The sequence below is a fragment of the Corythoichthys intestinalis genome, chromosome 14, assembly GCF_030265065.1.
Source record: "Corythoichthys intestinalis isolate RoL2023-P3 chromosome 14, ASM3026506v1, whole genome shotgun sequence".
In the NCBI taxonomy this organism is placed as follows: Eukaryota; Metazoa; Chordata; class Actinopteri; order Syngnathiformes; family Syngnathidae; genus Corythoichthys; species Corythoichthys intestinalis.
The window spans coordinates 26341836-26367924 of NC_080408.1; the positions used below are offsets into that span (position 1 = coordinate 26341836).

The window sequence follows — 26089 nt, forward strand, 5'->3', positions numbered from 1 at the left end:
TTTTTTTTTTTTTTTAAATATTATTATTATTAAACAACAAACATTACAACATAAGTGGCATGGTACAATGTATAAAACCACATTTAAAGTGCGTACGACGGGATTTTTGCATTGGAACCTATTTGACAAAACAAAAACCAAAAACATGCTGCTGTTTTTATGTACCGGTATGTATTTATTAATGATTATGAAATACGTGATTATGAACATGTGGAAAGAAAAATGGTATACAATGGGACAAAAAAAGGAGTAAAATATTGTTCAGTTCACAGAAGTGCAGTTGATTGCGTTCGCTTAATATGACTCACATGGCATTAATATGAATGAATGAATGAATTTATTGTCATTGTCATCATCATCAAAATCATTGACAGTTTCAGAGTGTGGAATTTTGCCCGAAAGAAAGACGATGACAGACAAAGGAAAGACGGGAAAAGCAAATGCTTATCGATACCCGTCCCCCGTAGCCCCCATATAATATCTATTAATACTCGTAATGAAATTGAAACAAACTACAATATTTATTGCATGGTCAAACCTAAACGGTTTTGACAAACGGTTTTAATGAAATGGCAATAAAAGTTTGAGTGTTACCGTATTTTTCGGATTATAAGTCGCAGTTTTTTTTTCATAGTTTGGCAGAGGGTGCGTCTTATACTCTAGAACGACTTATGTGTGATTATTTATGGTCGGGTCGTGCCGACTTCTCTCTCGCTAACTTTTTAAAAAATAAATATATATTCATACATTTATACTAAAACGATGTATGGATGTTAAATAAGATAAATAATTTGGATAAAACAGAGAAGGCGCTGTGCATGCCTGCACACGTGAATGTAGTGGCTCTCTTTTCAATCTTCCCCTCTCACACCCTGGCGCCTTCCGCGAGCATCCTGATATTTCCTTTTCGATATGGAGCAGCATAGGAGTGAAAAAAAAACTAAAGACGGGAATTGAAAAGCAAACAACTGCGGTAGGAGTGGGATATGGAAAGGATTCAAATTGATTGTTGAAGATGCTATACGGAAACCTGTGTCGGCTTCGCTGAATGTAAACGAATGTGGCGCTTTGGTCTCATACGAAAATATATCTAACAAACTTTTACAGCGTTATTTTGTTGTGTAAATGCACTTATAATGATCATAAAAATATGTAGACTATTTAAACATTGAGAAAACTTGTGTTTTTTTCTGCCAACTCGAGATTAAGATAAATGTCAAATCCACTATCCGCCTGTTAGAACAGACACGCAAATATAAAAGATATAAATGTTTATTGAATATCTATCTTACAGTCTTGTTTAACTGGGAGAATTCATTACAAAAGACAGGCTTGAATTTGTTATCATTATGCATATATGCACCATCACAAACATGATCACACAAAACGCAACCATGCATCGCATACCCGAATTTCCTCCTTCTCCTGAGTCCCCACAAATAAAACATAAAGTTTTTTTTTTTTTTTGGGCTAATGCTTACAAATAAAACAAAATATTTTTAATGTTTTTTTCAGGCAAGCAAATCAAGTTAATTGACCAGACTCGGGCCGCCTCGGGCTTTAATACCCGCGGGCCGTCGGGTCGGGCTGGATTTTTTTGGCCCGATCTAACTTCTAGCGTCATGTAATGTTAGCATACCGTACACTTATACAGCCTGTTGTTCTCTATTGTATATTAAATTGCCTTTCAGGATGACATGTCTGTTCTTGGTGCTGGATTCTATCAAATAAATTTCCCCCAAAAAATGCGACCTATACTCCGGTGCGAATTATATATAAGTTTTTTTCTTTTTCATTGTGCATTTTTTGGCTGGTGCGACTTAAACTCAGGTGCGACGTATAGTCCAAAAAATACGGTACTCTAGTTCACCAGAGGTTGTGTCCATTTCTTGCATGAATCTGAGTGAATGATGTTGTCGTTTTTCCATTTTAGAAGTCATTAGACAATGTGCGGTGGACGGTGTGGTCAAACCCTGGAATGCCGTGATGGATCTGATGGTGGTGAATGTGGTGTCTACTTGTAGTTGGACCATCATCAATCATCAAATCATCATCATCATCCTCTCTGTACCCATTACCTCCATCTTGAGAATAACTGTGCTTCATCACTAAGATGTTCCTGTGACCAGCTGGGGTCATGTGGTGAGAGAGCCGTGGTGACTGCTGGCTTACTATCCCTCCAGGTAGCTGTGGCACAAGTGCCCCACAATCAGGGTCAATAGTGGCCTCTCTCATACTCAGGTTGCTGCGGCTACCTTGGACACTGCCATGCATACTTCCCTGTTGTGATCCACAGTGGTGGTCACGAATGCATTTGGAGGAGGATCGATGCAGCTTGTGGGACTTGTCGAACTCCTCACACAATGCGGCATCAGTTAGGTCACCTGAAGGGACATGTCGTAAAGTGCAGAGCTCATAGTGTGGCGGCTCAAGCCCTGGATGGAGGAGGGCGGGATCGAAGTCATCTCTGTGGATGTCATCAAAAGAACATTTCCTCAAATTTACTTACAGTACCACTTAAACATTATGAAACATTTATATCAAAATACAATAAGTAGGGATGAGAATTGGGAATTCCGATTCCATTATCGATGATGTTTAACGATTCAATTCTTTATCAGTTCTCTTATCGATTCTTATTTGGGGAAAAAGAAGAACAAACGTTTTCATTGGCATCGAGTTTGTTTAATCAGAAGCTACAACCTTACAAACTCACAACAAGGTCAAAAGAGGCCCAAAGTCTCAATATTAACTGTGGAAATAAGTGGCAAATACACAAGAATGTGTAACATTTTACTGAAACATTTTTCTATTAGAATATATTTTTTTTAATTGGTATATATTGGCATATAGGTTGTTGTTCTGCCTTTGGCAATATGTGTTAAAGTGTATTATTTACCATTATATTGAAATGTATGCCTTTTTTGTTTTTTGTGTGCTTTCACGCTCAAGTGGGGGCGCCCTTGCGCTTCCTCACGCGAAGAAGAAGTGCAGCTAAAAAGCATTCTAGCGAGTGACTGAGTTATGGGAGGGGGAAACACTGCTACGAGCCTACGTTCTTTGCTAATGTTTGCAAAATATTTACACAGGCAACGCCTGTATGTGTCATCTTTTGTGTTGTTGTTGTTGTGTGTTTCCACTCGCGATTGGACACTTTAATCCAGTTGTGTAGTGGTTTGAACGATGTGCTAATGCTAGCGAATGCATGCTAATCGTTTGTGTTATTACTGTATTAGCAGCTAATCATCGCTGATTTACGTTGATGCGAACCAGAAATTGATTTGTTTCATTTCTATTTTTAGTTTCACTCTTCAAGTGATGGTGTCATAACGACTGCTGAATAAAGTCAGCATATTATACCAACGTCTTCTGCATCGTCATTTGGAAGTTTAGCTCGCTGTATAGCCAGGACTGAGCCTTAACGTCGCGGTGAGGACAGTACAGTCGTATTCCCTCCCGATGCAGTTATCTCCACCTTGCAATGACTGCAAGTCGCTTTGTTGTAATTTTTCCTCGTGAAGTGAAGACACACTTTCGAGTGTTTGAACCTACGTGCTGTCATTGTTATGTTTACGGCTGCAGTGCTTATGCTAAACTATAGTAACCTTCCATTTTCACCTTCTTTCCTGGTGAAGTGTAGCCAAACTTTGGAGCGAGTGGTTCTTGGCGCCATGCTAGTTTGATGCGTCTGGACAACAAGACACGTCACGTTACGTGACGACGCAATACGCGTCTTTAGGAATCGTTAAAGGGATCGTTAAGGCTTTTTCATTGTGATGTCGAGGCCTTGAAACACAAGGAACCGGTTCAGAACTGGAATCGTATTTCTATTCCCATTCCTAGCAATAAGTGACTTAGAGGAACAATTTCAACGCAAACATTGATTTAACAGCTTCCTATTCATCGTTCATGGTTCACAACAGTTTTATAACGTTGGCTCTGTGTTATTTCACGTAACACAAAATGGCAATGATTTAGCAATGTGGTTTGGCTGGTATTTCAATAAGTTTAACAAATACTGAAAATTCTGACACATTACAGTAAATATACATGATACAGTAAAAACTATACACGCTCCAAAGTGTTTGGTGTATTTGGTCTAATCCAAAATAATAAGATAATTTCAATTTCATTATAAGGTAATAAATAGATGAATTAACCTGCGGATAATGTACTTCTTACGAGGCTGTTTGACCTGGATGATGACAGAGATGATGAGCAGGATGACAACCAGGCCACAGGTCACAGCAATAATAGTGATGTTAGTATTATCCAGAGAATCCAAAATACTTGGTTTCCGTTTCTCTAATGTGACAGACAATACAGAATATAATCATATTTGCTTCAGCAACATATTTGGTGAACATGCACAAGATTCGGTGTACCTTTACAGTGATTCTCATCCCATGGATAGACACAGTTCTGGATGCCGTTGCAGACTAGCGTGTGGTTGATGCACATGTTGCTATGGCAAAAGAAAGTGTCTCCTTCACATGGAGCTGTAAATGAAATGCCATACAGGTCAGGCATAGTTGACCATTTTGACAAACAGCAAAAACAAACAAAAACAGTTAAAACCGTCTACACAACTCAGCACCACCTCATCAAAACCACCTCAGCAAACTGTAATTTTGATGAGGGCAACTGGGCAAGTTTTATCTACAAACTGCAGGACGAAATCTGAAACTTTGTCCATTAGTGGAGCAGAACCGCTGAGTAAGGACAGCATTGCCCCTCAACATTTAAAAGTTAAATTTCATTCATCATCATTTATAGGGGATCTGGAATCTTGGTAACATGAAAATAGATTGGATTTGTTTTATTTTGCCAAGTGTTTTTTGCTGGTCTTTACATAAAATCCCTGGGTGTCAAGATTGAGATGAGACCAAGACCCTCAAAATATGGTCTTGACTGGTCTCGAGAACAAGACCGGTCTTGAGAGATACAACCCTACTCCATAGTTTCTATAGCATGTATTAACATGTACATGTAAAATATGTACGCTTAATTACTGATAAGAATGGGGAACACGTTTTGCTGTTTTAGGTTTGACAGCTGTTTTTAAGTCATTTTTGGAAGCATAATCTCAAACCGATCCCAGTTTAACTCTATCACATCATGTATTTTTCAAGTATAGCAAGGCGTAGGTACTGTATGCATAGGGACGATAGGGACATAACACTACCAACTTTTCAGGATGTTCAAATTTTTCCCACCAACTTTTAAGCAACCTTACATGCATGATATAATGAGTTTGTCACGTCTGGGTGAGGATTGTCATGTCTTGGTATAATTGTCTCTTCCTGCTTTATTATGAAGCATCACCCTCCTGTTTCCACCACTCACCCTTCCTGCAGTCTCACCTGTCTCTGATTATGATTACCTATTGTTCCCACCTGTGCCCCATTGCTCATGTGCTTAAATTGTTTGTCTCTCCCTAGTCTTCGTCCTTCGTCATCACTACAGCCCGTATTCATAGTCCAAGATATTCTATGTTGTGAGTTTATTCATAGAGTTACAGTTTGTTCTTTTATGCATAGTGCCAAGTCCTTTGTTTTAGTGTTCTACTCCAATGCGTTTTGCCTGGCTCTCTTGTTTCCCGTTTGTACCATTTTATTTCATAGCTCGTTATTTCCTCCTTCTGGAGCACCCTCAGTTTGTTACTGCTTCTGATTTTTTGTGTTCAATAAAGACTGAATTCTGCACCTGAGTCAGCTCCATTCCGTCCAAGTGTGACAGAGTTCAGTTATATAGGTCATGTAGATTGTCATGTCTTCCCATAAGTTGTCATGACAGAATTGAATCTACCATTATTAAATGAGTTATTTTGATTATGTTCAAACTTACAGTACATATACCCCTTTTCACTTGCTGAATGTGCTGTTCCATTTTTCCCCCTCAAACGCACGTTTGATTGGTTGATGATTTGCCCCACCCCTGATACACATGCACACTCACACTGCCCCGACAGAAATACATGTAAACAACATGGCGCCTCCTCCGCCCCTTCGAAGAGGAGGGATATTAGAAGTTATTTTCGACCAGCAGCAACCTCCGAAAGTAGCTAAAAAAGACGCCAATGTTGTTGAGGTGGGAAACACCCCAGTGATTTTGCTACTGAAAGTCCGACCTGCATCAGAGTTGGCACAACATTAAACTGTGTGAACGTGCTAATCTGCAAAACTCAAATAGGAAGCTGCTTTGAGAGAAGTGACTTTCTGTTTGTGTTTTCTACTGTTAACGGTAATTAAACTGTGAGAAATGTGAATTCTGCTGGAAAATATTGAACTAGAAAAATGTGAGCAAGAAACTGCTGAGAGAGAGAGATGCATAACACCTCATATGTTGCTCACACAACACAGCATAAACATAATTAACTATGTACAGGGAAAAAGAAAAACTTTGGGGATGCTGCGAGCTACCCACACTAGCGTCTTATTAATGTCCCATCCTGAACAAAAAGTGTACATGCGGGTTATGCTGTCATATCATCTTTACTAATATTGAGACCAAATCTTCGCCATTGAACTATAAGATTCTTGTTTCGCTTCTAACAAAAAAGAAAGAAAAAAAAAACACCAGTGTCTTAACATACTGCATGTACTTGCTTTATGAGAAAAATCAAATATTGGCATACAATGAAATGAAAGATAGAGCCATGGCTACAATAACCTTTTACACTATTATGATTTAAGAACGGCTATGGCTAATTGTGTGCATGTAGTCACAATATATATATTACGTTGGTAAACTGTGGAGAAACAAACTTAAGACGATGGAGGTAAAAACTGAGGTCCATTCTGGATTCTGCACACAGCTGCCAAACCTAAAACAGCATATATTTTCTAAAAAAAAGAAATTCCTGTGATCTTGATCATATTCACTTTGAACCTGACCAAAAGAAAATGTCAAGACAAAATCAAACAGAGATGAAGTCACTCACGGTCAAGGAAAGTTGTAAACAGGATCTTGAATCTGCTTTTCCTGCTTCCCTCATCTGCCCACAGTCTTACCACACCCAAAGAGGATGTAAGCATGACGTCATTGGCAACCGTGGAGCAGAATTTATTCTTCAAGTGCTCAACTGAACTGTTGCCATCATAAATGGCGACAAAGTTACGCTTGCACTCATTGGAGTTGTGCATCTCATACTCCAGAAAGCGCATGTAGATCTGTGAAAAGGAAGATTAGAGTTTGAACTGAGACATTATTCATCCTCAAGTTTTGTGTTGATAATAAATATATTGGTAATACACCCAGTCTACGAGTATTCTGTTTAGTTTATTTGATGAAAAAATACTAACGAGATTATTTTTTGTTTTGATTAGTAATAGCACAAACAATATATCGTGAAAAATTAAGTAGATGCACATAAATAATTAAGTATGGTATGTTTAGCGATATGTTTGCACAAGAGAATAAAAACACATATTTCACATGAGATTAACTCAGTAGAGAGTAACCCTGATGCGACAAGCCGAAAAATTAAAACAAATTTTTTAAATCCCCCTCCCTCCTTCCAATATCCTCACATCCTCCCTTACCACGAAACCCGTTTGAACACACCCTTCCTTCCTGATTATAATTACACAGATTATTCTAATTACACTGACCTTAGCTTTTGGCGGGGCCCGGACAAACCACCTGCAGTCCACAGCCTCCGTCAGTAGGGCCTGTTTCTCCCTGGTTATCTGAATTGATTCCACAAAGCCTTCTGGCCCATTCAGCTCAAACTCGCAAACTGTGAAGAATAACATTTTTTTTCTTAAATATGAAGACAAATCTGTTGACGCCAAACTGAAAACATTCAGTGACTTGAGAACACTGTGTTAATTGAAAGAAGGACATATTTAATCTGGTTTTAAACATTTGTTTGAATAGTTGACACTTTACGCCAAAAAAAAAAAAAATAACTGGTGGATTTACTTGATAAAATCATCGTATCAAATTGCACTTACCGTATTTTTCGGACTATAAGTCGCACCTGAGTATAAGTCACATCAGCCATAAAATGCCCATTGAGAGGAAAAAAAACATATAAAAGTCGCACCGGAGTATAAGTCGCATTTTTTGGGGAAATTTACTTGATAAAATCCAACACATAGAACCGATATGTCATCTTGAAAGGCAATTTAAAATAAAAATACAGTAGAGAACATCATGCTGAATAAGTGTACAGAATGATAATGTTACATAATGCATGAACAACGAAATGCGAAAGTGGCCGGTATGTTAACGTAACATAGTTATTAAGAGTTATTCAGATAACTATAGCATAAAGAACATGCTAACAAGTTTACCAAACCATCAGTGTCACTCCGAAACACCAAAATAACATGCGAAATGATATAATAATGTGTTAATAATTTCATACATAAGTCGCTCCTGAGTATAAATCGCACCGCCAGTGAAACTATGAAAAAAACTGCCGATTTATAGTCCAAAAAATACAGTACTTTTATTAAGTAAATTTGAAAACTTGCAATATTAAGTAAGTTCAGTTCACAAGCAGTAAAATTTACTTAATAGAAGTAAGTGCAAATTGTTACGATGACTTTATCAAGTAAATCCACCGGTTATTTTTTTTCAGCGTGCCTAATGTTCAATTTACTTCACAATGCATGTTTGTTCTTCTCAAAATATGACACAAGATTATTGTAATACCCACGTGGCAATGCTGGCAATTCCCCCAAATCTTTAAACTCAGGATCTAGAAATAGAAATGAAGACACATTAAAACCATTTAAATCATTTTCACTCATTGTATATGTATCAAAAGGGCTGCATTATCGATTATTGACGCATGCAAATCATTTTTTTTTTTTTGAGTGAGTAGACACTTGTAACTCAGCAACACATAACCAATCAATGATTTTATGAAATAATATTACCATTGTGTGTGAAGTGGAAATACAGTGCCCTCCATAATTATTGGCACCCCTGAAAAAGATGTGTTTTTTAGCTTCTAATATATATTTTTTTATTATTCAAATAATATGGGACCTTAATGGGAAAAAAGAGAAAAATCCAACCTTCAATACAAGTGCATTCATTCAGTGGGGAAAAAATCCCACAGAAAGAAAAAATTATTTGTCATCAAATAATGTGTGTCACAATTATTAGCACCCCTGGTGTTAATACTTTGTACAACCACCTTTTACCAACAAAACAAGGTCTGGGGACTGAGATGGCCATGGGAGGAGCTTGATTTTGTGTCTGGTGAACCATTTCTGTGTAGATTTGGCCATATGTTTTGGGTCATTGTCTTGCTGAAAGACCCAGTGACGACCCATCTTCAGCTTTCAGGCAGAGGTCTCACACAAAAATACACACGGTCCCAGGCTTCAACTGAGACCAAGATTGAGCTTTTTGGCAACAAACACTCTAAGTGGGTCTGGCGTGCCACGAAAGATGCGCATGCTGAAAAGCACCTCATACCCACTGTGAAGTATGGGGTTGGGTCAGTGATGCTGTGGGGCTGTTTCGCTTTCAAAGGCCCTGGGAACCTTGTTAGGGTGCATGGCATCATAAATGCTTTGAAATACCAGGACATTTTAAATCAAAATCTGTTGCCCTCTGTTGCTGCCCTCAGTAAGACAATGACCCTAAACATATGGCCAAATCGACACAGAAATGGTTCACCAGACACAAAATCAAGCTCCTCCCATGGCCATCTCAATCTCCAGACCTTGTTTTGTTGGCAAAAGGGGATTGTACAAAATATTAACACCAGGGGTGCTAATAATTGTGACACACATTATTTGATGTCAAATATTTTTTTCTTTCTGTGGGATTTTTTCCCCACTGAATGAATGCACTTGTATTGAAGGTTGGATTTTTCTCTTTTTTCCAGTAAGGTCCCATATTATTTGAATTAAAAAATATATTAGAAGCTAAAAAACACATCTTTTTCAGGGGTGCCAATAATTATGGAGGGCACTGTACTTATGCGTGTATACCACAATGTGTCTCACATATCATTCCTGTACAAATATGGATAAACCCACCATTAGAATGACATTGGTCTCTCTACTTCCTGACCATAAATCTAGTAAACACAAGACAAAAAATATGTAACATGGTTGAAACCTAAGACGGAAATGCCATTTTTGCTCTTTCATTCTGAAATTCTGCCAAGTGGAACCTCCTACCGTTCCGCAATGTAAATGGTCTGCTACGGGGATGAAGTGATCTAGTAGTTTGGTGACGGTATTTTTAGTATACTGCATGTACAAAAACTCATCATCCCAGGTGTACATTACTCAATAGGAGTGGGAACCTCTTGGTACTTCACGATAGGATACGGTTTGCGATACAAAGCTCACAATAACGATGATCTGACGATATGGCGATACCATTGTCGATACATTGGTCTGGAAATCATTCTAGGATATTCTAAAAACAACTAGTAAACAGAAAAACAAGCTTCTGCTGTGAATTGGAATGAGTTTATCACTAGTAGACGTCCAATCTATCTGAACTGGGAGGGTGGCAGCGAATGAACGAATGTTCATTCGCTGCCATCCCTCCCACTTCAAACGGATTGAACGTCTATGTCCATCAGTAGCAGCCAATGCCAGGCAATGAGGTAATTTTGGACCATTTAAGGTCATTTACATGTTGATTTTCAATTACTTCCTGTTGATTTTGGGGTATTTTATGGGTCACTTCCTGTTCATTTTGTGTTACAGAACAGGAAGTGACCTGGGAATCCCCCAAATGAATAGGCAGTGACTCAAACTCAACAGGAAATGACCTGGAAATGCCCTAAAATGAACAGCAAGTGACCTATAAAAGCCCTGGTTTTGAATGAACGAATGTTCGCAGTCTAAATGGATTGGGCGTCAAGGCAGCCTTAGAGTTAACTGAGACACTATTATGGTGGAAGATTTTGGTAGCAACTTGTTGGTCCCTTTTTTTTTTTTTTTTTTTTTTTTTTTTTTTTTTTTAAACACTGACACCTTTTTAAAACGATATCTCGATCCCTGCAGGAGCATAACAGTTTCAGTTTCAGTTTATTCGCACATCGTCAAATACAGTACATAATCATACGCTAGCAGTTCACATGTTAAGATGGGCGAATAGGACACTCCAAAGAAGCTATTCAAAGCTTTTAGCAGGGGCCCAGTTAGACAACACACACATACACACACACGCAGGCACACACACAATTAACTGTGGACAATTTCAAAATTTTGGTCACATTGGATTTGGTAAGAGACACCAGTAGTGTTATTCAAATAATCAGCATATTATATATACATTGCTAGGAGATGAGTTTTGAGTTTTTTCTTAAAGATGGAGATGGAGTGTGACATTTTAAGTGTTTCATCCAATTCATTCCAAATCTGCGGTCCTTTGCACACAATGCTAAAGCTTGTACACTTTAGCCTTCGTTTTTTTCCCTGTGATTTGATGTTTTCTTCTGGTAGTGTATGTGTGTTGAGGAGTACAGACTGGGACGAGGTCACCTAATTTATAATTTAGTCTATAGATAATCTGATACATTACACAAGCATTTTGGTAATAGTTGTGGTCTTTAAGCCTCAGGAGGTGGTGGCGGTGAAAAATTATTTTAATTGGAGCATTAAACTCAGACCATCTTAGGGCACGTATAACTTTTTTTCTGTAGTATTTCAAGCTTTTTTAAATATGTTGGATATGTTTTGCACCATATGACATTACAGTATTGTAAGTGTGGTTCAAATAAAGATTTATACAAAATGAGAAGTGCAGAGAGTGGGAGATAGTGTCTCAGTTTAAAGAAAAGAGCAGCATATCTTGACAGTTTATGTGTAAGATCATCAATATGTTTTCTAAAATTAAGGCACTCATCAATATGGACTCCCAAAAATTTTGTAGAGTCGACCCTTTCTATGTTTTCTCCGTTTATGTTTAGGCAGATTTGTTTAGTGGCTTGTTTTTTATGAGAGCGAAACACAATGTAATTTGTTTTATTGATATTTAGAGATAGTTTATTACATTTTAACCATGTGTCTATTTTCTTTAATTCACTATTTATGATTTGCTCAAGTGCAGTTGGATTTTTCTGGGGGAAAAACAAATTTGTATCATCAGCAAATATTACCTTATGTTAAACGGACGTGGAGTTAACAAAATCATTAATGTACAGGTTGAAGAGGAGCGGCCCTAAGATGGAGCCCTGGGGGACTCCATGTTTGATGACTTTGTATGATGATTTAGAATTGTTAATGTTTAGATACTGATGTCATCCAGACAGATAACTGCGGAACCAGTCTAATGCATATCGATAACCTTTTGGGATACAAAGTATCACGATATATCACCATTTCTATATTTTGTCACACCCCTATTACTTAACATATTTAAAATAAAAATAGGGAAAAACAGGTAGACTTATATAATCAGGCCTAAACATAAACTGTCATTCCTTCAGGATGCCCTTATTTATAGTTCCCGGAAATCCTGACAACGCTTTCCTTGATATTATGTCCTAAACCTTTGTGCTGATGAATCTACTTGCTAGGTGGATTACAAATCATGATTTACCATCTTAGTTCTTATTAATCCTCTTATATTTCTTACCCGTTTCGACTTCAGGCTTGGACAGATTATTCACATTCATTCAAGTGCATGAGTTTGTGTTGTTTTAATGCGTGTGTGTGTTGTAAAGGCGACAATGCATTCCCAGAGTGTGTGTGTGTTGTAAAGGCGACAATGCATTCCCAGAGTGTGTGTGTGTTGTAAAGGCAACAATGCATTCCCAGAGTGGTGCATCCACTATAAAGATGAAACATTAGAACGTTCCCGAATGTTTTTCAATTTGTAAATGTTTGAAAAACAAAAACACTGTACCATATTATATGTAAAATGTATTAATGGACTGAAACTAATTATGGAACATAATTAAAAGTGGAGTGGTTTCCCTCCCACATGGTGTCTCCTTGGCAGAGGTGGGCAGTAACGTGTTACATGTACTCCATTACATTCACTTGAGTAACTTTTTGAGAAAAATGTACTTCTAAGAGTAGTTTCACTAAGCCATACTTTTTACTTTTACTTGAGTAGATTTGTGAAGATAAAACGCTACTCTTACTCTGTTACTTTGGGCTACACAAGAGTCTTTACATTTTTCCTCTTTATTCAACATATTAGATTTATTTACTTATTTTTGCCAAGAGTAGCTCTACCAATTTCACCAATGAGACGTCATCAATAATAATCACATGACTCCATTACACATATCTGACGCAAGCTTATTGTCCTATGATCACGCCAGCCTGGTCAATCACGTGGTGTCTTTAAAGCACCGTAAAAATGAAATTTGACATAGATCACTGCCCTAAACATGACTCGAAAGCGCGGATTTAAACTTCTGTCCCTGTTTTTATTTGGCACCGATTGACCACGGAAAACCGGAGATACAATGGGGCAAATAAATATTTAGTCAAACACTAATTGTGCAAGTTCTCCCACTTGAAAATATTAAAGACGCCGGTAATTGTCAACATGGGTAAACCTTAACAATGAGAGACAGAATGTGGGGGGGAAAAAAACTGAAAATCACATCCTCCATGCAGATCTCCTCTAGAGCAGTGATTTTTGTCATTGGGACACGCGGACTTTCAACTGCCTCCACAGATTTTGTATGGGGTTGAGATCTGTAGACTGGCTAGGCCACTCCAGGACCTTGACTTGATTCTTACGAAGCCACTCCTTTGTTGCTCTGCCTGTGTGTTTGGGATCATTGTCATGCTGAAAGACCCAGCCACGTCTCATCTTCAATTCCCTTGCTGATAGAAGGAGATTTTCACTCAAAATCTCTCGACACATGGCCCCATTCATTCTATCCTTTACACCAGAGGTGCCCAAGTCCGGTCCTCGAGAGCCCCTATCCGGCTTGTTTTCCATGTCTCCCTCCTTTAACACACCTGAATCAAATGATCAGCTCATCAGCAAGCGCTGCAGGAGCCTGAGAATGATCCGGATTATTTGATTCAGGTGTGTTGGAGGAGGGCAACATGGAAAAAAGGCTGGATAGGGGCTCTTGAGGACTGGACTTGGGCACCCCTGCTTTACACAGATCAGTCGTCCTGGTCCCTTTGCAGAAAAACAGCCCCAAAGCATGATGTTTCCACCCCCATCCTTAACAGTGGGTATGGTGCAATTCAGTATTCTTTTTCCTCCAAACACGAGAACCTGTGTTTCTACCAAAAAGTTCTATTTTGGTTTCATCTGACCATAACGCATTCTCCCAGTCCTCTTCTGAATCATCCAAATGCTCTCTAGCGAACCGCAGACGGGCCTGGACGTGTACTTTCTTCAGCAGGGGGACACGTCTGGCAGTGCAAGATTTGAGTCCCTGGCGGCGCATTGTGTTACTGATAGTAGCCTTTGTTACTGTGGTCCTAGCTCTCTGTAGGTCATTCACTAGGTCCCCCCGTGTGGTTCTGGGATTTTTGCTAACTGTTCTTGTTATCATTTTGACACCACTGGGTGAGATCTTGCATGGAGCCCCAGATCGAGGGAGATTATCAGTGGTCTTGCATGTCTTCCATTTTCTAATAATTGCTCCCACAGTTGATTTCTTTACAAAAGCGTTTTACCTATTGCAGATTCAGTCTTCCCAGCCTGGTGCAAGTCTACAATTTTGTCTCTGGTGTCCTTCGACAGCTCTTCGGTCTTGGCCATAGTGGAGTTTGGAGTATGACTGACTGAGTTTGTGGACAGGTGTCTTTTATACCGATAATGAATTAAAACAGGTGCCATTAATACAGGTAACGAGTGGAGCCTCGTTAGACCTCGTTAGAAGAAGTTAGACCTCTTTGACAGCCAGAAACCTTGCTTGTTTGTAGGTGACCAAATACTTATTTTCTACTCTAATTTGGAAATAAATTCTTTAAAAATCAAAGAATCAACTCCCATGTGGCACACTAAACCTGATCGAATCTTTAAAGACACTTGTATTTACCTTTCTCTGTCTAAGCAAATCAATAGGACATAAAAAGGAAAAGTAAAAAAATAATAATAAGGCAGTGTGGATCAACTGGAAGTCAGAGCATAGAACCACAATTACACATGGAAAAGCATAAAATGACAAATGTAAAATTGTCAGAGTACTGTATGTTTGTTTCAATCTTGTGTGGAGTGTTAAATGGAAAATATAAGAAACTGTTTTAATCTAGTTACATTTAAGTCTAATACAAAACCCCAATGTCAATGTGTTGGGATGCTGGATCCAAAATTGCTGGGACACATGCATGTTTACCTTCGTGTTACAGTGATATGAAAAAGTATCTGAACCTTTTGGAATTTCTCACATTTCTGCATAAAATCACCAACAAATGTGATCTAATCTTTGTCAAAATCACACAGATGAAAAAACAGTGTCTGCTTTAACTACAACCACCCAAACATTTATAGTTTTTCATATGCAAACAATGACAGAAGGGGAAAAAATAAGTAAGTGAACCCTCTGCCTCAGGAGACTTAAAGAACAATTGAAACTAATTTTTACCAAACAATTTAAAGCAGAAATGTGAAGTAATTTCATAACATGCCAAATAGGGTCACAATTAAAGTAATTAAACATTGTCCAACAAATAAAGCATGAAAAAAATAATGTATATATTGTATATTTGACAAAATAATCGCGTTTCCGAAGTTTATTAGCCAGACGCTAATCAGGATGCAAACAATGTGCCTTGACTACCTGACATGCAATGGAGACAAGACCCATCGAGATTACAAGATTGGTAAAATATAGGCTGTTATTATTTTCATGATTTGAAGATGCATGCATTTGCACATAATTTTATGTTTTTGTCTATCTGATGACATTGTTTAAAAAAAATAATAATCAGACTGCATGTTCATTTTGGCAGATCCGGCAGCTCTCGTGCATATAAAATAATAATATAAAAACGTTGGGGGGAAAGAAGGAGATGAGTCGTTGATGGCTTTCTCCACTTTAAATTGTGGCAACAATAAGAAAACAAAATAATCGCGGACTGCCTTCACATTCGACCGCGAAGTTTTGCTTCTCGCTCATCTCCGCCTCGCCTCGTACTACCAGCTACTACTACTTCCGGTCCCAGCGTCTCTTAAACGGATCGTGCATAGTGTCTTGTTATGAGCTTTTTGTTGACAAAGGTATCAAACACACCGTGCTGACAACTTTGTTTCTTTATTAACACATGGAGCTAACAGTACAAACACAGCTCGGGGCTCTCGGCAGGAAGTGGCGTCTAATGGCGTGAGGAAATGTAGTTTTTTCACACAAGCGAACAGATTACAAAGAGAAAAGAAAAAAAAGATTTTTTTTTTTACATATCTTGCTTGTTATACAACCTTTGCACTTTATAATGTGTCATACATTATAGATAATTGACAGGTCTGGACCGCTTGCAGCCCAGTCTGTGTCACCACAAATGTTGGCTTTTGAACATTAGGCAGATAACAAGTAGTACGTATGGTAGCTTTCCTCTTTTGCCCAGAGGACCTGAAGTCCATGATTTCCCAAAACAATTTGAAATGTGGGTTTGTCAGATCAAAGCAGACTTTTGCAATTAGCCTTGGTCCATCTCAGAAGCGGGCATCATTTCTGGATGTTATTGATATTAAGTAAAGCTGTTTGCATGTGTAAACTGACCATATTCTCTTACTCTTATGACAATATCATGAACTGCAGATTGCTAAATTCCTTGCAATTGCTTGCTGAGAAACATTGCCCTCACTATTTGCTCATGCAATTGTTCACAACGGGGTGAACCTCGCTACAATCCTTGCTTATGAACAGCTCATCATTTCAGGGATGCTCCTTTTCATACCCAAACATAACACTTACCTGTTTCCAGTTAATTTGTTTACTTGTGGGGTGTTCCAAACTGGTGTTTTGTAAGCATTCTTAAACTTTCAACACACTTCATTAATGTTTTTTTGCCGCCGTTTCAAATTTTTGGGAGCATAAAAAATAACAACAACGATGTTCATCCCTTTGGAAACTAAGTATCTTAACGTTGTAGATCATTCAGTTGAATATAGGTTGAAAATCATTTGCAAATCATTATATTCTGTGTTTATTTTCATTTTACATCCATTCTTCACTGGAATTGGGCTTTGTGAATTCTAAAACCTATATTTGCAATTAGGGCAGATTAATTATCTCCCAACTCTAATGAGTGGTATTAGATAAATAGGCATTTGACCTGCAAGACGCGTTCAAGTTTATAAAAACAGATGGGAAAGAAAATCTCCTTATTTGCCAGTAAGGATAAATATCTTAGGAAGTTACCCGTTCGGTGTATTGCATTGTGAGTTTTAACCTTAAAAGTTTGATGATTTATTATGAATGAAAAAATATTAAATGTAAAATCTACAATAACTATATTAAGGTAGAGGTTATTTTCAACAGGAATAAGGTTAGACAAACAGAAGGAGGCAGATTAATCTTTGACTGTCGTCATTGTTGGTGGCCTATAAAATCTGCTTTTAATAAAGCCTCATCGTGGGTCCAGCTTAAGCTGCTGCTTCGGCTCAGTGCTGACAAGCTGTATTCCCCTGAAGACAAGCTTTCATTAACTACTGTGTGCGTGTGCATGCGTGTGTATGTGTTATCCCTAGGCCTTTATCATCAGCATTTTTCTGCAGCATGCAACCACGGAACTTTGTAACAAAGGGCTTCTTCTGATTTCATAGTATCCATAGTTACTTAAACGCCGTCATAAAATGATTAGAGACCGAAATTGTAGAACTGGAGGAATTCACACGTGCATGCTGGCTAGTGTGTGATGATATTGAAGAGGGATTGACAGATTTCAGTAGTGCAGCCTTCTGTTTCAAAGTCATTGAAAGTTAATTGACTGATGATTTGATGACCCCACCCCCCCACCCCCAACCAACATTTAATGCTTTAATGAATCAATGTGTTGCTCAAATCTGTTCTGATCTCTGTGGAAATTCCACACTGACATTTTTTGCCCGGCACAACTGCTTTCACTTTATTTTCAGTAAGTGATGTGCATCATGCATTGCGATGAGATAAGGTAACTGATGCGGTCATTTGAGGACTATAGTGGCACAATTGAGTGCAGATTAAATGGTGATATAATGATTATGAAGATCTGGGTTCAGTTTTAAAGCTTCTTTCTTAAGGATACAAATTGGAGACACCAGATGGAAGCTTGAATAATGCGCAAGGTAAATTCAAAGTCTGTTTTAAGCACAAGCTCTAATAGAACTCACCTTGTGTGAAGTTGTATCGGGCTGAGAAACCAATAGCCTCCAGCTCTCCATCAGCTACAAATTTGATGTACAGATACCTCCCAGTCGAGCGAACATACATGGGACTTTCTTGCCCACAGTAGCGTCCTATAATGGGTGAAAAGCCAAAGGGCCCATCGCGGACCTCGATGTGATCAAACTTGCACTCCCAAGATGGCTCAATGGAATACTTTTCATCGAAAAACAAGTCGATGCACTGGCGGGGGGATGCTGGGAGTGAAGAAGCACAATAATATAGGATAATAGAAGCATTTACAGTGGTTTGAAAAAGTATCTGAACCTTTTCGCATTTCTTACATTTCGGCATAAAATCACCATTAAATGTGATCTGATCTTTGTAAAATCACACAGATGAAAAAACAGTGTCTGCTTTACCTAAAACAGTACTTCTCAAATAGTGGGGCGCGCCCCCCTGGGGGGGGCGCAGAGCGATGCCAGGGGAACATACTTTTTTTTTTTTTTTGCCAAACTGGAATTAAGTGTACTTGCACATCCACTCAGTGGGTGGCAGTGGCGCTCTCATTTTCAGAGTGCGTGCAGTATTTTTGAACTAAGGAAGAGCACTCAGCACACAGAAAACAGATATGAAGAGCAGCGCGCCGCCGCCGTTTTAGAAAGCCGTTTTCCGACCGGACTCACTCACGCAGCGACCCACTGTCTTGTCCGGTTCTCACGTCCGCCCGAGAAGTGCCATTTTCGGCTTGGGATCGTCACGACGACCGCCCTCACCTACGGTTCTACCTCGGCCGCCGAGAATGCGCTTTTTTCGTGCCGTTTGTCTTTTAGCTTTGACTTTTAATACAATGGGTGATGAGGAAAGACCACTGTTTACTGTGTCTAAAAATAATTACAGCGGACTGCCAGAAGCCAAATTAATTAAGACGCCACTTAAAGACATTCGACCCCAATCTCATTGATAAGCCGCTTGATTGTTTTTCAGCAAAAACGTACCGAATATTGCCAACAATCGTCCTGCTTTGTCAGTGTTATATCAATAAACCAGTGAGCATTGTTAGCATGCTCATTGCAAAATGACTCCACACCATTGCAAAGGAGGTAATACTGAGTGTGAGCAGCAAAAATAAAAACTGTCCTTCTGTCCAAGGACACTCTTTTTTTCCTTTATTCATTTTTGTTTTTTCGGTCAAATTTTTTGGCATATTGTCCTCATGAGTGAATGTTTCTAATCAATTTGAATTTGTTATTATTTACGGATTTTATTACATTTTATTTTTCTGTATCAAATGGTCAAAAATGTACCTTGAGTGTATTTTTACAGTTTGAATGTGACTTTTTTTTTAAATTCGGGCAAATTGATGCACGTCAAGTCTTCTCTGTTACAAACAAAACAATGTTAATAAAGTTATACTTTATTATAAGTTGATCTATGTTACTTTTTTTCTTTATTAGAAAAAAAGGACACAATGTTAGGCAGATGCGTATTTATAATAGTAATTTTATAGACAAATAATACTATTTACAGTGGCGGCAGAGAGTTTGGGGGGGGCGCGAAACATTTACGTCTTGCTTGGGGGGGCGTAACAGAAAATGAGAAGCACTGACCTAAAACCACCCAAACATTTATAGGTTTTAATATTTTAAGGAGGATAGTATGCAAACAATGACAGAAGTGTGTGTGTGTGTGTGTGTGGGGGGGGGGTAAGTAAGTAACCCATCACATTTAATATTTTGTTGCCCCCCCCTTTGGCAGCAATAACTTCAACCAGACGCTTCCTGTCGCTGCAGATCTGTCTGGCACATCGACCAAGACTAATATTGGGCCCTACTTCTCTACAAAACTGCTGTAGCTCAGTCAGATTCCTGGGATGTCTGGCAGGATTTGCTGTCTTTAGGTCATGCTACAGCATCTCAATTGGGTTCAAGTCTGGACTTTGACTTGGCAACTCCAGAACGTGTGTATTGTTTTTCTGAAACCATTCTGAAGTTGATTTACTTCTCTGTTTTAGATTATTGTCTTGTTGCAGCATCCATCTTCTTTTTAGCTTCAACTGTCTGACAGACGACATCAGTTTTTTTTCTCCAAAACATCCTGGTAAACTTTTGAATTCATTCTTCCATTAATTGTTGCAAGGCCCTGAGGTAGCAAAACAGCCCCAAATTATGATACCATGCTTCACGGTGGGGATGAGGTGTTGATGTTGGTGAACTGTTCCATTTTTCCTCCACACATGACATTGTGTGTTACTCCCAAACAATTCAATTTTGGTTTCATAAGTCCACAAAATATTTTGCCAGAACCTCTGTGGAGTGTCCAAGTGCATTTTTTGCGAACAACAGTGGCTTCCTCCGTGGAGTCCTCCCATGAACACCATTCTTGGCCATAGTTTTACATATAGTTGATGTGTGCACAGAGATATTGGACTTTTCCAGTGATTTTTGCAAGTCTTTCGCAGACACGCTAGGGCTCTTTTTTACCTCTCTGAGTTTTCTGCGCGGAACACTTGGCTCATCTTTGGTGGACTGCCACTCTTTGGGAGAGAAGCAACAGTGCCAAACTCTCTCCATTTGGAGACAACTTCTCTGACTGTCAACTGATGAACATCCAGACTTTTCGAGGTGGTTTTGAATCCTTTACCAGCTTTATACAAATCAATAATCCTTGATTACAGGTCTTCAGACAGCTCTTTTGACCGAGCCATGATGCACATAAGACAATGCTTGTCATCAAGACAATTCTTAACAAGTTTGTGTTTTATAGTGGGCAGGGCAGATTTGAACCACTTATCAGTGATTGGGCACACACCTGACTTAAAATGTTCCGTCAAAATATGTTTCAATTGCTCTTTATGTCTGCTTAGGCAGAGGGTTGACTTACTTATTTTTCCCCCTCCTGTAATTGTTTGCATGCTATCCTCATTAAAATATGAAAACCTATTAATGTTTGGGTGGTTTTAGTTAAAGCAGACACCGTATTTTCATCTGTGTGATTTTGACAAAGATCAGATCACATTTGATGGTGATTTTATGCAGCAATGTGAGGAACTCCAAAAGGTTTAGATACTTTTTCATACCACTGTATGTATGAAGCATTACCTTCTATAATGTAGATGCATTCCCTCTCGGGTGGGTATTTCTGTGGGTAGTTGGGTGAGGTGAAATAGCCCCCGTCAGGCTCTTTCACCCAGGCACCGCACAGTCCAAAGGGTGTCACACCTGAGTTGTTGGTCACTAGTAAAAATAACAATCAATGTTAGTTACCAACAAACCTCAACCTCAAGTAAGATTCATTTGTTCTCATTTCAACTTATATTCAGCATTGTTCAGGTCGCAGGTGCACTCAAACAACACACATTTGATGATACCTTGAATTTCATTAGAATTTTTTCATTTAAGTGACTGATATGTGGTGAAAATGTTATTATTATTTGTATTTAAAAAAAAAAAAAAAAAAAAAAAAAAAGAACAAATCAAGTCGACAGTGACTGTAAAAATGTGCTTCTGGAATTTTAAATTGTTGTAAAAGTTGGATTGGTAATTTTTTTGTTTTTGTCCTTTTTGGGAGACAATCAGGAAAAGATATGCTGATATAATGGACAACATGCACTTCAACTATGTCAAACTATGATGGTGAAACTGTGTTTGGTAAAAGGTGAAGTCAAGGGCACATAAAATAAGTTTAACAGTAGCCTTTTCATTTGTGTGAATGAATTTCCAATTGTATGTGTGAGAAAATGGGAAAATAATTACCAATTATAACTGTTTAACTGTAAAACAACAGTTTTTCCAAAAGGGAGCTAGTTCCCATTGAGGTAAACAAGAACTTGCATATGGCGAAAAACAGTTTCTGCTCTTGCACCCCTCTTTAAAATAAACTGCTGTATTTTAAACCTGTTGTGTTTGATAGAACAATATGTCTATATGCTGCAATAGCAGATTCATGGCGCATTAAGCCCCCGAACGTTTTTTAATTTGTCCGTTTTACCCTGGAAACCTCCATTTACGGACGTCAAGCAACTGCTTTTGTTTTAACCCAGCCATAAAAATAAGCTCAGTAATTATATTTATATATCAGAATGTCTGTCATTTTTAGCTTAGAATCATTAATGAATGTCTAATATTTAGTTTAAAAAAAAAAAAAAAAAACGACTAAAATATTTTTCACTCCCGTATTTTAAACTTTTAAACAAATGAGAAAAATGATGTCTGTAAAAAGGTCACGGATATCTACGTCATAACTATCGCTTAATTGTATTTTTTGTTACCTTCGCATTTTCCCCAATATTTTAGATGATAAATAATTGATCCAAACAACGAAAAATTGGGAAAAAAAAAAAAACAGTTAAAAGGGTGAATACATGAAAAAAAAATCTCAACCATTCCTCGATGTCTGCGATTTCTGCGTCGCGACCCTTGTTATATGACCATGTTTCACCCATAAAATCCCCCAAAAATCCAGCTGTGGCCTTTCACAGCTGTGTCATCCGACTCGGTGATACATGCCAGATGTAGTTTTGGGATCGAAAAGAGGTAAGAGCGTGATAATATCTCGTTAAAATCGTGGCGTCTTTAATTATGCTCTCTCATGTTCTCACCTCCAGTTAGGGTTTTGCTGTTTATTTATTCATTTATTTATTTATTTATTTTTAAATGCCCTCCTGTTCAAACATTTTCTTCCCCCAGAAAATTGAGATTTTAAGCTTTCAAATGATGTATATCACACATGCATATAGTCTCAGAGCGGAACTTCAAGTCGAGTGTTTTCCGCCATATACACCTTCACTAACACATACAATTGTATAAGTTGAGTTTGTTATTGTTGAAATGAAATTTAAATATATCAGCTTCAGAAAAGACATACCTTGAGTTTTTGTTTTGGTGGCCGTAGCACCTGACAAATCTGGTGTGATCAATTGTGTTGCAAAAGCTGATGGAAGACAAAGGACTTGATGAAAAAAATGGCTGTCCTTTACAAGTTTGCCATAAGTAAAAATATGGTAAAAATATATTCAACAGAAATCAAAACATGTTAAGTTTAAAGCAGTATTTGAAAAATAATCTACCAGTACATTAAAAGTGGTGTAATGAAACATCTATTAAGTACTCACCCAAGTACAGCAGAACTTGAAACAACATTTCTTTCCCTGGACTTTTAACTCTTACGAGTATATCCTTCAGTTGTCACATCGCTTGCTATAAAACATGCTCTTCTGCACATGCAGCAAATTGTTCTCCAAACGGATAAAATCCGACTACAGGATAGCTCACCATTTCCATCCTTGCTCCCGCAGCTCAAGGATTAAATCCACGGCAATTACTAACATTCCTATGTTTTTGCTCCACCGTTCTATTATAAATCCTCTTAGGAAACTGTCACTGACAGAACTAGATAGTCTGGTAAAGGGAAATGGTTCTATCTGTCTGTCTGTCTGCCTATCTGTATGTCTGTCTGGCCGTCTTCCATCCCTTAATAAATAAGAAAGGACATAAACTCGGAACTTAGAAAGTTTAAGAACAAGCTCCCTCAATTGTAAATACTTCTCATACAACATCTTTAAAAATGTCATTTATTTAATACACCTATTAATCAAGGGTGTAGGTTTGAATAGGGTCGATAGGGACATAACACAACCAACTTTTCAGGATTCTCAAATTGTTCCCATCAGGTTTTAAGCAAAATTATTTGCATTATACTGTATAATGAGTTCTGTTATATAGGTGACTTAGATTGTCTTCCCGTATGTTGCAAGGATAGAAATAACCCAACCCTTATTAATGGAATTATTTTCATTATGTTCAGACTACATCTATCCCTTTTCACGTGCTCAATGAGAGTCCTTTTGCTAAAAACGTACGTTTGATTGGCTGATGACTTGCCCCCTCCACCCCCCAACACACACATGCACTCACAGCCCCGACACAAATACATGTCGACAACATGCCGTCTCCTCCACCCCTTTCACAGGGAAGGGATATTAGACGTTTTTTTCGGCCAGCAGCAGCCACTGTGGCTTTCATTTTTCTGATGAGTTTGGCTGTGCTTGTGGACAAAAGCAGTAGTGTTTTACCCAAAGGAAGGCTCCATTTTTTGGTAACACTTTACAATAAGGGTCCCTTAATTAACATTAGTTAATGCCGTTTTAGACAGTAACTCATGTTTAAGTAACATGACAATAATTCATTTAATCCCTTATCTAACATTTATTAATATATTAATTAACATGAGTTAATGCATTGGTTAATGCATTTTAAGAAAATAACTAATGTTTAAGTAACATTACAATAATTCATTTAATTGCTTATCTAACATTTATTAATATACTAATTAACATGAGTTAATGCATTCGTTAATGCATAAACAGACAGTAACTTATAGTTTGGTAAAATAAAATTAAAAAAATAGGCCTATACAGGGTTAGGGTTAGGGTTTAGGTTTAGGGTTTGTTAACTTTAGCATTTATAATTTCTTAGTCAAGGGGCACATGTGCTACACTTTACAATAAGGGTCCAAAAAGCATTCAGTGTTGGTTAATAAAGGTTGGGGGGGGGGGGGGGGGGGTTAAGCATTTATAATTTCTTAGTTAAGGGATACATATGCTACACTTTAAAATAAGGGTCCAAAAACCATTCAGTAATGGTTAATTAAGGTTAAGTAATACTTAACTAAGAAATTAGAAATGCTAAGTTAACAAACCCTAACCCTAAACCCTAACCCTATATAGTCTTATATACATTTTTTAATTTTACCAAACTATTAGTTACTGTCTGGTTATGCATTAACTAATGCATTACCTAATACATTAACTAATGCATTAGCTAATGCATTAACTCATGTTAATTAATATATTAATAAATGTTAGATAAGCAATTATATTAATCATTGTAATGTTACTTAAACATTAGTTATTGTCTAAAAATTCATTAACTAATGTTAATTAAGGGACCCTTATTGTAAAGTGTTACCTTTTTTTGTTTTGTTATTTCCTTACATTTTTTCAGTTATATTTATTTCTCTATTTAGACAGATACTGTTGAGTGGCAAATGTCTTTTTTTTTTTTTTTTTTTTTTTCTGTATTTCTGGATAGTTTAGATATTATTAACAAGTTTGTATTGTGTATGTTATGTAATTTAAGTTGTGTTCAAATATTGTTCTTTAAATTTGCAAATGAAATCTGGACATTTATTCTGGAAGTTTTGAAAATGTTTCTTTAGTAGTTTTTGAAAACAAAGGTAAGTATAATACAGATTTATTTTGCAATGATCAATTAATTAGGTTCATATCACCCAATCTGTATGGTCTTATTAATGTCCCGTCCCCAACAAAAAGAGTTCATGCAGGTTATGCTGTTATATGGTCCCTACCAATGTTGAGACCAAACCTTCGCCCTTGCTATTAATCTACGAATTGACCGTCTCTACAAGACCCCTTGGTGAGAATAAAAGCAAGCATAAAAAAATTGAAACGTCAACCGCAGCTATTCAGACTGTCCTATAGATGGCGATAAAGTACAGCAGTAAAATGATATGACAACTTGTTCAAATTAAAGTTGCTGATGAATTATTCTTGGTTATTTTATAGGAAACTAAATCAAAATTTCTATTTGATATTTTACTTTCAAACCTAAAAATATTTATGTTTTACATTTTATATTTTATAAGTTCATGTGACCGATTCTCCTTTAAATTGGGATAATTAACTCTACTCATGTAGTATTATTTTTATTATGATTATTAAATAAAAGCGTGGTAGTGTGAGTCTGTGAAAGACTGCAATGCATTTCGACTTACATTTTTGTCAAAACTTGTTATAGTATGATCATCTCTTTCGAACAGTGTGACGCCACACATGAACTGAATCGACCTACG

At 37.7% G+C, this 26089-nt stretch overlaps 1 protein-coding gene across 2 annotated transcripts; it reads right to left on the reverse strand.

Moving 5' to 3' along the window:
* Positions 1-63: 63 nt before the first annotated feature.
* On the reverse strand, positions 64-23609 carry LOC130930358 (neuropilin and tolloid-like protein 1). 2 transcript variants are annotated; one of them, XM_057858260.1, is made up of 10 exons: positions 23331-23609; positions 23084-23149; positions 21319-21453; positions 18226-18351; positions 8669-8710; positions 7614-7741; positions 6944-7172; positions 4386-4499; positions 4161-4305; positions 64-2467 (listed from the first exon to the last, which is right to left on the reverse strand). In XM_057858260.1, the coding sequence occupies exons 1-10, from the start codon at positions 23356-23358 to the stop codon at positions 1930-1932; spliced, it is 1551 nt and encodes a 516-aa protein (XP_057714243.1). In that variant the 5' UTR covers positions 23359-23609; the 3' UTR covers positions 64-1929. The 2 variants fall into 2 exon arrangements, with proteins under 2 accessions (XP_057714243.1, XP_057714242.1); XM_057858259.1 differs by having other exon boundaries at positions 18226-18474.
* Between the last annotated feature and the right edge of the window lie 2480 nt (positions 23610-26089).